Below are 12,737 nucleotides of genomic sequence, written 5' to 3' on the forward strand. Positions count from 1 at the left end.
CCTTCAACAGCTACCTTCTTCTCTGAGCCAGCTTTCTCATGCTCACTTAACTAGTCCACCATCACTCTTAGTGAGTAGTTTTCCTTAGAAGATCAAAAAAATAAATAAATAAAGTTAAAATAGAAAAGGAGAAGAGAGGAGGCAAAGGAGAGAGTTTTTAAAGAAAGGGAAAAAAGAAAGGAAAGGGAAAGGAAAGGGAAAGGGAAAGGAAAGGGAAAGGAAAGGGAAAGGGAAAGGAAAGGAAAGGAAAGGAAAGGAAAGGAAAGGAAAGGAAAGGAAAGGAAAGGAAAGGAAAGGAAAGGAAAGGAAAGGAAAGGAAAGGAAAGAAAAGGAAAAAGGAAAAAGGAAAAAGGAAAAAGGAAAAAGGAAAGGAAAAAGAAAAGGTTAAATCAATGGGCAGGAGACTGACTCTATCTTACTTGACCAATGGTACCTGCACTTGTACTTCTCTTACTGTCTTTGTAGAAGAGGGAAACCCTGATGAAATCACCAACATTGCCTGGGAGATGACTCAAAAGGGCCAGATTGCATGCTTTATATTCTTTGTTTTTATTTGTTTGTTTGTTTGATTTTTGGGTGGGACTATACCCAGTGACCCCCAAGGGTTATTCCTAGCTCTGTACTCACAAATTACTCCCGGCAGTCTCAGGGGTGCTGGGGATCGATGCTGGGTTGGTCACATGCAAAACAAGTGTTCTACCCACTGTACTATCATTCTATCCTAAGTGCATTATTTTTTGTTCGTTTGTTTGGGGGCCACACTTATTGATGCTCAGGGGTTATTCCTGGCTCTGAAATAAAAAATTGGTCCTGGCAGACTCAGGGGACCATATGAGATGCTGGGGGATGACCCTGGGTCTGTCCTGCATGCCGGCTGCATGCAAGGCAAACTTTCTACCTCTGTGCTATCACTCTGACCCTCCAAGTCATTCTTGTTATGTGGGGTCCCTGAGTATGATCCCAGCATCTCATGATTTCCTGGGCACCCAGGTAGAAAAGTTTCCTCTTCCCCAGGGCCACTGGGTATGCCCTAAACTAGCCTTGAAAGACTAGCCTTCTGATTTGTTGTCTACTTTCTCTTAACCACTTAACCACTCCCTTTTTAACATCTACTATTCAAGGTCCCCTGAGCTTGCCAGCAGTAATTTCTGAATGTAGAATCAGGAGTAACCTCTGAGCATCACTGCATGTGGCCCCAAAACAAACCAACAAACCAACAAAAAAACAGCAAAAAATTGTTTCCTTCTTTTGCTCATTAATGCCTATTTTAATGTTCATTACATGCCATTATTTTCTCCACTATTTATATCTTAAAACTGATGCACTGCAAAACCTTCAACTGGATCCTTCGATCTTATAGTCTGAGCTTTCCCTTGATAACCATTCAAGTTCCTGAGTTTCCACTATACTTGCTCTTGCTCCGACTTATCCAGGACAGGATAAATATCTCCATCCTGAGCTCCCTAAATCAAGGATTTAATTACCTCAATAGCACTTTGTTGTTTCATGAGTACTTGAACCCTACAAATGTTCCAAATAAAATAAGTCACTTTCCTTTGGGTCCTGTTCATGCGCTGATAATCAGAGAACAAATAGTCTCACTAACCACCTATTGCTCCATACAGGATTACTTCCTCTAAGTTCCAGCAGTGAACCAGCCACTGACTCCTCCATGTAGATTTTCTAATGTGCTCCCCATATTTCTTTTTTGCATTGTTAAAATAAAGCCTTCTTCCCCACTTTTTTTGGGTGTTGGTACCAGGAATTAAACTCAGAGTCTTGAACATGTTAGGTGTATAATCATCTGTCTCTTCCCCAGCCCATAAAATAAATTACTCTGTGTAAACTATCTGGCACAACTATGTATATGGCAGAAGGGTAATTTTGCAAAATTCTCATGATAATTCAACAATATGATGGATCTTGTTTAAAATTTTTTTCTTGCATTTTCCCCACCATTCCACCATAATTATGTCTGTTGTATTTTTACTAGAAGTAAAAAGATGTTTTATGAGGTGAATACAAAGGGAAAGACATCTTACCATGCATGTGAGGCATGTCTAGAAGATAACATTCCTGTGTATGCTGAGGTCTTGGGCACGTTGTGGGTCCTGGGAAGTTGGTATAAAGTCAGTTCTTCTTCCTCCTTTCTCAGTTCTTCCTCCTTTCTTTGAGCCACAGCAGGAAGCTCAGCAAGCAAGCCAGGGCTTGGGCCATCACCTGGAACCACCATGCCTGGAGAGCAAACCAAATGACAGAGAACACAAGCTGGTTTTGTTCCTTTCTCCTGTATTCAGCAAAGTACTCAGGAGCATCTGCTCTCAGCAGGCCTCATCCAGGGACAAGACCAATGACTATTAAACAAAACAAGTGAACTATGTCATGATCCAGATGGAGACAGGTATCATGGATGCCCGGAAGGAATGAAGACAGAGAATGGTGAGTGCTTGGTGGCTCAGTGGAGTAGTTAGAATTTTAACATGGCCCCACTGGAAATATGACCTTTGAGAAATAGAAGAATATTGAGAATCTTGAGACTGGGTAAGTATGACAGAGGGCACTTGCCTTACATGTGGCTGAACGAGAGGTTTGATCCCAGGAACCACATATTATCCCTTGAGCACAAAGTCAGGAGTAAATTCTGAGCTTTACCACTATGACCCAAACAAACAAACTCTTAAATAAGTCCTGCCTTCCCAGGGTTTTATTTAGAGTAGAAAGCAGCTAGGCCAAAGAGGAAGCATCCCAGCTCTTAGCAGTAATGAGAGGAAAAAACCCCTCCATGATTCCTGTAGATACATCCAGCCAGGGCAAACACAGCTCTTTTTTGTTCAGAATAGTCTGGAATCATTGAATACCCAGTGTATTGCTGATTGGAATTTAGCCTGATGCCTTTACTTTTTGTCATGCTAATTTATAAGTTTATGCAATATAAGAGTATAGATTCTTTAAGGAAACATAATTCTGGATTAACTATAAGAATGTGTTTTATCCTCAAAAAATATTTTAATCTATATATGTTGGTTTGGGGTGGTATTAAGCCCTGGCGGTGCACAGGTCTAACTCTTGGCTCTGTGCTCAGGGCATTACTTTTGGCAGAGCCTGGGACAGAACTGGAGCTGGATTCATGCAACGCAAGTGCTGTAACTCCTGTACCATCTCTCCAAACCCCAAAGTAATTTTATTTTTCTATTTAAGTCACACTTGGCAGTGCTCAGAGTCTACTCCCTGCTTGGTGCTTTGGGGGGGGGGGTGTCTCTCCTAGCTGTGCTTGGAGGGCCATGTGGTGCCAGAGATTGAATCTGGGCCCTCTGCAGACAAATAATGCACAATAACGCTAGCTCTTTATTTTATAAAATTTTTAATTACTTTTTTTTATTTGTGGGTGACTTCCTGTGGTGCTTAGGGGTTATTCCTGGTTCTGCACAAAAATTACTCCTGGTAGGCTCAGAGGACCATATGCAATGCTGGGGACCAAATCCTGGTCTGCAAGGCAATGACCTACCTGCTGTGCTATCGCTTCGACCCAATTTTTTAAAATACTAAATTACCATGAGCTACGAGTTTAAAAGTTGATGATAGTTGATTTTGAGGTGGGGAGGGCAGGTTGGGCCACACTGGCTGTGATCAGGGGTTACTCCTGGCTATTTGCTCAGAAATTGCTCCTGGCAGGCACAGGGGACCATATAGGATGCCGAGATTCGAACCACCTTTGGTCCTGGGTTGGCCGCTTGCAAGGCAAACGCCCTACCACTGTGCTATCTCTCCGGCCCAATAGTTCATTTTTGATATACAATGTTCCAACATCCACACCTTCACCCCAGTATTCATTTCCTAACACCAATTTCCTCAGTTATCCTTTCATTGTCCTGTCCTCCTCACTCCCCTTTTCCCCCAAGGAGTATGATGCATATCGCTTTATTTCCTTTCAGTTCCCAGTTCTTGCCCAAAGTAATCATTTGCAACCATTAGTGCCATAGTGGTCCTTTGTCTATCTTAACTGTACTTCCCACTCAACATTTCTTTTTTGTTGATTTGTTTGTTTGCTTTTGGGCCACACCTGGTGGTGCTCAGGAGTTACTCCTAGCTCTGCACTCAGAAATCGCTCCTGGCAGGCTTAGGGAACCATATGGGATACTGGGGATTGAACCAGATCCATCATGGATTGGCAGCATGCAGCCCTACGGCTGTGCTATCGCTTCTGCCCCCCACTCAACATTTCTATTGCCTTTGGGTATTATTCTCCTACTATATACATATATATAAAAACATATATATTCTACAAATGAGTTTAACCATTCTGTCTGTCCCTCTCCTGCTGACTCATTACACTTAGCCTGATATTCCACATCAATTCACATATAAGCAAATGTCATGACTTCATTTTTCCTAAGAACTCCACCTCTTTTGAGGGGGAGGCTATACCCAGAGGTACTCAGGGGCTACTCCAGGCTTTCTGCTTGGGAGCTGCCCTGACTGTACTTAGGGGAATCACAAGCTGTGTCCTCACATGCAAAGCATGTACTCAGGCTGTTAAGCATTTTCTCTAGCCAAAAATAAAGCTTTTAAATTTAATTGTTCATTGATCATGTAAAATTGTCTGTTACTAATTTAGTGGTCAGAGAGTTACTGATTTAAAAGAGATCTAAGGGAACCCAAAGACTTAATTTTACAGGTGAGAAAAACTGAGACACTTGAAGAAACATGAAGATTTTTTTCCTGATTACATAACAAATTAGTACAGAGGCACTTGGAACTGGAAGTTTCCTCTTTGTTGCACAGATATCCCATAAAAGCCAACTGAGAGTGTGAGGAGCTGATAAACAGCATTGCCTAGCAATCATTGCTTAGTCCACCCAAGATCAGTGCTAACTCAAAATTCATACCCCCCAACAAACGCTCTTGGTGGAGGAAGGTCCTAAAAACTTGTGGTTTTGAATATTTTCTTAGTAAAGACAGAGATTATATATATATGTTTCAGCTTCATTCTCACAGGTAGAAACTCTAAAGGTAATGCCCAGGGTTTGACAAAAGTTCTATTTAAATGTGGTGGGTTATTTTTCTTTCTGTTGTGTTTTTTTTTTTTTTTTTTTTTTTTAGGCTACATATGGCAATGCTCAGGAGGTACTCCTAGCTCTGCACTCAGGATTTACTCCTGGTAGTGCTTAAAGGACTATATGGAATGCTGAGAATTAAACTTGCCACATGGAAGGCAAACATCCTATTGGTTATACTATCAGTGTAGTAGGTTAAATGGTGGCTTCCTAACACATATGAATGGGAACTTATTTGGAAAAACATTTCTTTTTAAGGTGCAATTAAAATAAGTATCGGGAGACCATCCTACTCAAATTTCCCTAAATCCACCTACCAAACAAAGTTCTTAGGGAAAAAAACTGAGCAGTGAAAAGAGAAGGTTATGTGAAAATAGAGGAAGATATTTGAGTTAGAAGCACAGGACCCATAGGTAGGGCAAAGAACAGATTTCTCCCTACAGCTGTAGGAGGGAGCACCTAGAGTGGGCCCCTTCCTTTGGAACAATGCCAGACTAAATTCTGAATTCTGGTGGCTTCAGCTATCAGGTGAGGGGCAACTTACTAATGCAGCTCTTAGAAGCAGCAGAAGTGACTTTGTAGTCACATAGATGACACCAGAGCAGAGACCCTAGAAAAAGACATTTGGCAATGCCTGGGAATTTTCCTCATGAGTGAGGATAATAGGAGTGAAGAAGGGTCATAGAGGGCAGGAACACTGCTGAACAGCCAACAATGCTCTGGTGAGTCAATCCTCTCTCTCCTGAAGGAGTGGATGGTCCTAAACAGAACTGAGTTGACACTGACATATCAAAAGGGGACCCAGAGCAGAAGGTTTATGGATTCCTCTATTCATGAATTTTACAGTATAGCCCTAATTATATACCAGAGTGTTTCTTAACTGGGTGCCATATCTTCCCCATCTCTGGGATATACTAAAGGACTCACAAATGAAAATCATGAAAATTAGTGAGAGTGGGGTATCTAGGCATGAGATTAGTGAAGCTAGTGGGCTGGACAGAGGGGGTAACTGGAAGGAAACAGCTCAAAATTGGACCCTGGTGGGATAAAAGGCTGTGAAATACTGATGCTGTAGTCAGAGTCTACTATATGCAATGAATTCAAACAACAAGTACAGTGGGAGTTTGGGAGAAAAGAGATCTGTTTGGTTGGGTTTTTGTTTTTTTTGTTTTGGTTTGTTTTGGTTTTGGTTTTGGTTTTGGGGCCAGCACTTAGATGTGATTTCTAGTTCTAAGCTCAGAAATCACTCCTGGCAGCCTCAGGGGACTGACCATATGGGATACCAGGGATCGGATGAAGTTGGCCATGTGCAAGGCAAACACTCTACCCACTATGCTATTGCTCCAGCCTTGAATTCTTTTTTTTTTCCTTTTTAGTCAGACTTAGTTATTCATCAAGAAGAATTGGATAGACTCTCTGGTTTTAAATATGAAAAATTAAATATCAATTCTCTGTTTTGATCCACTTTCAATTGCTATCAATTTAGAGCTACCTTCAATTTTTATCATCAGGGATTCCATTATTTAGATTGTACTTAGCAGAATCCTGAATTTATAACTTTCTATAGCTCTCTCTTTCTCTTATAACTTATTGCCTACAACACAAGACTTGCCCAGAAAAAAAGACCTTTACCTAAAAATAGGACATCATAAATCTTGGACAATGACTCTATAATTTCCAGTGCCATAAAGTATTGAACAGTTTCACCTTGGGTCTTAGTACTATAAAGATATTTGATATTTTGGTGTTGGAAGAAGAAAAATGATTTTTTTAACTCTTCAAAAATATATAAGAATCAAGGGGCCGGAGAGATAGCATGGAGGTAGGGCATTTGCCTTGCATCTAGAGGGACGGTGGTTCGAAGCCCGGCATCGCATATGGTGCCCTGAGGCTGCCAGGAGCAATTTCTGAGCGTAGAGCCAGGAGTAACCCCTGAGTGCTGCCGGGTGTGACCCCAAAATAAATAAATAAATGGGGGGGGGGCAAAAAAAAAGAATCAATATTAGGGGGAGGCCTGGGCATGGAGAGACACTATACTTTTAGAATTCTTTAATGGAAACTAAGTTATTAATGTAACAAAATTGACTGTAATATATGGCTATCAAATGTTTCATAAATGTTTAAAATATGCCTCTCTTTATTAATATTTAACAACCCCATTCAATGAGCTAACAGTATCACTTAATAGCATGAGATATTTTAATATATATTAGGAGAGACATTTCCTATTCTGTGTAAGCTTCTCGTTTTAATCCAGACTTCTAATAAAAAGGCTGAGAGCACGCAACCCTTCAAGATAGCAGAATCTGAAACTTCAAAGGTAAAAGAAGAGCCATATTTATTCATCTAGAAATTCTGATGCAGTTATCAATAAGCTGATGGACATTTACAATTCTGCAGTGAAAAGAAACTGATAGAGAAATTCATCATATACAAATTTAAAAAAATGGTGTGTAAACAAATTGTAATTTGTGCTTATGAGAAACAAAACCCACAAACCTAAATCCAAGCTGCTTTTGGTTAATGAATGACGATTTTCCAGATCATCAAATCTGCCTTGTTGATTGTCTCGTTCCTCAGATGGCATGGAGGGGAGGGTATTGATGTCCAAATTTTCTTTCATCTTAAGAGGACGAAAAGCAGAAATGCATTAGAAGTTGATGAAAAATGTGGAACATTCTAATGTTGCTCAGAGCAGATAACAGCAAAAGTGAAAAAAGGAGTTGGCCCTCCCACACAATGGCAGTTTAGCTCACGAAAAGCTGTAACCAATGTGAGAAACGTAATATTTGCAAAAGGAGAGGCAAATCAAGCCTAGTTTATTTCCTCACAAACACTAGACTTTTTAAATAAAAATGTGTCTTATAAACAGGTAGATTTGGATAAACACAAACACTCATTGTCATAAAAATACCAGAGATGGATTTATCAAGGTAAGGTCGAGCAGAGCTGGTGGTCTCTGCATGCTCCACCTGGAATGTTGAAATTCAACCTGGATAGCTACACTGCTTTTTCCCAACACTGCTGATTCTAAGCTTGAGATCACGCTCTGCCTCATACAAGAAAAGTACCTTAGTATGCTGTCTCTCCACCTCCAGGGATAGGGAGGGTCCTTTCTGACTACTGAATACAGTTGTAAAGGATAGAATTTGTTTTTGTTTTGTTTTGTTTAAAACAACCCAAAATATTCAATATAGAGAATAACAGTTTTCCTCACTTTGATGAATTCAAATGTATTCTTGTAGTTACCATAATGTCTTTTTTGTGGTTATTTTTTTTTGGGGGGGGGGGAGGGCCACATTCTCCTGTGCTTACTGCAGGGATTAGTCCTGGCTCTGGGCTCAGAAATCACTTCTGGTAGATTTGGGATACTGGGGATTGAATCTGAGTCAAGGCAAATACCCTACCCACTGTGCTGTCACTCTGGCCCCCTTCTAAAGTACTTCTGAAACTCAAAGTGTAAAATAAATTAAGTGGTACTTTTTATGTATTTTCTATTTTATCACAATTTAAAATATTTTTTCAATGGGTTGAGAGGGAGGTGGGAAACGGGATATTGGTGGAGGGAATTCATACTGGTGGTGATTGGTGGTAGGATTGGTATTGGAACATTATATACCTGAAACAACTGTACTATAAATAACTTAGAAAATCATGTGTCTAAATAAAGTTCAAAATAAAAAAATGAAATGAGAGGAGGACAGATACAGATCCATAGCTCATGAGGGTGTGTGGTGTGTGTGTGTGTGTGTGTGTGTGTGTGTGTGTGTGTGTGTGTGTGTGTGTAATGGAAGGGGTGTCAAAGTTCTCCACTCCCAAATATGACTCTTTGGCCTAAGGAATATTTGGGGCTAAAGATATCTGAGGAAGAGCAGACACAGAAAATTTCTCTCTCTGATGAATTACCAGATTCCTGAACCTGCAGCTGTAGTTGACAACTTAGAAATAGCAAGAAGAGAAATCTATGTGAGATATCTAAGTAAAGCACTCCATCTTCCTTCAATTGCCCCCTTAAACTGACCTTCCCTCCATTTGCCAAGGATTTTATCCTGAAAAGCACAGACCTTTCCTCCTGTCTCTACAAATGGACTTGGCTGTTAATGACCCTCAGGCAAGCCCAAATTCTGAGCACTCCTTAAATTATTCATCACTGAGATTCTTCTGTAGGTGGGCCAGGGTTCACATACAGCGTTTTCTCTCTCTCTGTGTGTGTGTGTGTGTGTGTGTGTGTGTTTTTCCTTTCTTTTTGCTTATTTATTTTTGGAGCCCCATACTTGACAGAACTCGGGTTTATTCTTGGTTCTGCTCTCAGGAATCACTCTTGGTGGCCTTGGGAGACTAGATGGGAGTCAAATCTGGGTTTGGGCAAGGCAAGTACCTTATCCACAGTCTACTCTTTCTCTGACTCTTTTGATCATTTCACTTCCAGGGCACCAGCCAGAAAAATCAAAGTAAGAAAAAGAAAGATTTGGGGTGATTTTCCTCCCTTTCCTGCACTGTGATCATTGAAGGGGTAGGGGAAAGAAAGAAGAGCTAACACATCATCTAAAGGAAAAACATATCATTATTTAAAGAAAATAAAGTACTGTTTAAGCAAGACACATTAGAGCTGAAACAATTTTAATCAAGCCTCTTGAGAGGCTACTCTGGGGAAAGCTGGGAAATTTCCCACAGATTTGGTAATCAGGGTGCATGTCCTTCAAATGGTAGGCATTGAATATGACTATCAACAAGCTCTTTAAAGTACTTTAACAAACAATGGAGTAAGTGGCTACATTGTGAGCATTATCAAATAAACTTAACAAGAGAAATGACTTTAAAAGCCTCATGTTATGCAAATGAGTAGTGTTTGTAGACAGGACCCATTTTTGACTGACAGTATAGATTCAAAACTGACTGCATCTCCAGTTAGATAGAAGAACAGGAAGACAGCATGTTTGAAAGGCTGGGCGAAGTGATCAGGAAGTGATGCTGGTGAAAATACACATACTATTTAAAAAGCACTGAAAGAATTTGGATAAAATCGTATCACTAAATGTTCCCATGGGTCTCAACTGAGCATTTTATAGGGTTTTAAATATGAAAGTTTAATTTATAAAATAGTGACTATGCACGTAACACATCCATTGTCTTAGAAGTGTATATAATAGGGGCGGAGAGATAGCACAATAGTAGGGCATTTGCCTTGCACATGACCAACCTACAACGGACCCTAGTTCAATTCCCAGCATCCCATGTGGTTCCCCTAAGCCTGCCAAAAGCGATTTCTGAGTGCAAAGCCAGGAGTAACCCCTGAGCGCCACCTGGTGTGACCCTTGCAAAAAAAAATGAATATAATAAATATTTCTGCTGGCTCAGTATGGTTTTGTTGGGTTGATATAAAAGGTTTTGTGGGATCTAGACATACAGTAAGCAAGTACTGAATTTGCTTTATATGTGGTTTGGTGCCCAGCATCATGTATGGTTTCCCACACCCACCAAGTGTGATCCCTGAGCATAGACCCAGGAGTAAGCCCTTAGTACTACCAGGTATGCCCTCCACTCCCATTTTATTTTTAAGTTCCTTTCTATTGAAGAAGACAACCACAAAAAGCAATTAAAGATCAAGCAGTGGCAAGGGGGATTAGGGTGGGGCAAAGACAGAAAGTGCCAAGTAGTAGAGCTCCCAGCACAGTCAGGAGAATGAAAAGGAGTAAAGGAGCAAGGGAGGGAGGGAAGGAAAAAAAGTAGACTTGGGTTCATTCATTCTCTAGCCAAGAAGCTTGTTGGCTTCCCTAGGGAACCATCTGCACCTAAATCCTTACCACAGAAGACTTTCAAAAATATTCCTAGACAAAGGGCGGAATGATAGCACAGCAGTAGGGCATTTGCCTTGCAAAGCTGACCCAAGACAGACCTGGAATAGATCCCCTATATCCCACATGGTCCCTGGAGCAAGGATTTCTGAGCACATGGCCATGAGTAATCCTTGAGAGTCACCAGGTATGACCCAAAAACCAATCAAACAAATCCTAAACAGTCCCATGTCATTTGCTTGTAAGTTCATTTGGGGAAAGAAATAAGCAAACAAAAACAAAGCATCAAAAATAAAATGTCCCCTATGAAATGTTCCAGCTGATAAATTGGTAAAATCTGTGTGTGTGTGTGTGTGTGTGTGTAATTTAGAGTGTTGTGTGCATATGCACATAAACACACATGCACACAAACTCCATTTATTGGTCATAAAATAGCCAGGGCAAGCCTATTAAAATAGAATGTTTTCCTGCCCAGCTTTAAATAAGCAGTGTTGCACATGTCAAGGCTAATTTCCTAGAGTTAAGTGACTTACTATTTAGTAGCACTTGGAACACAGAAAAAAATGTGGATGGGCAAGATATAAACACTATATCTTTAACCAAGTGTCTTGATTCTCCCTGACAAATATATGAGAAATACAGGCACTATGTGAGAAATATAGAACCAAGGTTCCCTGAAGGAATTAAATAAAAAATTACAACTGGCAAAGGAATTCTTCCTTGTAGTGGGTAATTATAGAAAAAAAATTAGAGATTAATTTTTCTAGAAAAAAAAATCACTCTAAAAGCAAAGCCACTCCAGTTCTGGATTGCAAGGAACAGCTGTTTAAGGTGGAAAAATGAGTTTGCAATTCAGCGGAGGTGAATAGTGGCACACAGGACCCCTGGGAGAAAGCAATTCAATCATTAAATGTTTGTTGGGGATGAGGCCATTGTCTTGCACTTGGCTGACCTGAATTAGGTGTCTGGCACCCCATATGTTCCTGCAAGCTCACCAGCAGTGAAACCTGAGCACAGAGCCAGGAGTAAGTCCTGAACCCCAGCTAATGGCTCCCCCCCCCAAATAAAATACATTAGTTATTACTTAAAAGTTGCTTGACTTGAGAACACAGAGTTGGGTGGGGAGGCCAGGACAGACCTCTGCTCCCCCTTACCATGTGTTCAGGGCTGTAGCCATACTGCGGCATCTCCTGGGGATACATGCTCATCGAGGATCTTGTTTCCTGTAGTTCTAGGGGTTCACTCTTCTGTAACCACTGGGTACCACCATAATGACTTTCCCTCGTAGGGGGGTACTGCTCCAGGGACTGCAAGCAACCCTGATAGAGCTCATATTCTTCATCAACAAGCATTTCTCTTTCTTCTCCCAGTTCCTGCAACCGAGGAGTCAAGAATTCTTCCATCTCCCAGGCCTCTTGGCTGCTGTTGATCTCGTTTTGCTTCGGTTGAAATGAGGTCCCCACACGGAGATAGGACTCATCCACAAGCTCTTCTTTAAAATAAGGCTCATCTCTAAATTCCTGAAAGTGAAAGTTGCAGAAATGGTTTTCACGATGCCTGTCTGGAAGTTACCCTCTGTATATCAAGTGGATAATGCACCCCAACATCATGACCAACCCTTGCTCCCCATGAACAGGTATCCACTGCTTAGGAGAGCTAGAAAAGCTCTTTTCCTGCTCACCCTCCACTAAATGAAAGGAAAATACAAAGAAGCAGAAATTTGTCTTTGGGGCCGGAGAGATAGCACAGCGGTGTTTGCCTTGGAAGCAGCTGATCCAGGACCAAAGGTGGTTGGTTCAAATCCCAGTGTCCCATATGGTCCCCTGTGCTTGCCAGGAGCTATTTCTGAGCAGACAGCCAGGAGTAACCCCTGAGCACTGCCAGGTGT

At 41.0% G+C, this 12,737-nt stretch overlaps 1 protein-coding gene across 1 annotated transcript in view; it reads right to left on the minus strand.

Moving 5' to 3' along the window:
• Nucleotides 1-12,737, minus strand: part of PATJ (PATJ crumbs cell polarity complex component) — a 367,443-nt gene that overhangs the window by 235,552 nt on the left and 119,154 nt on the right. The window contains exons 20-22 of the mRNA XM_049774382.1: nt 12,004-12,369; nt 7,554-7,677; nt 2,043-2,235 (exon numbers count right to left, since the gene is read on the minus strand). Coding sequence (XP_049630339.1) covers nt 2,043-2,235; nt 7,554-7,677; nt 12,004-12,369 — 683 coding nt within the window. The remainder of the gene's footprint in view (nt 1-2,042; nt 2,236-7,553; nt 7,678-12,003; nt 12,370-12,737) is intronic.

Source organism: Suncus etruscus, chromosome 6, assembly GCF_024139225.1.
Source record: "Suncus etruscus isolate mSunEtr1 chromosome 6, mSunEtr1.pri.cur, whole genome shotgun sequence".
NCBI lineage: Eukaryota > Metazoa > Chordata > Mammalia > Eulipotyphla > Soricidae > Suncus > Suncus etruscus.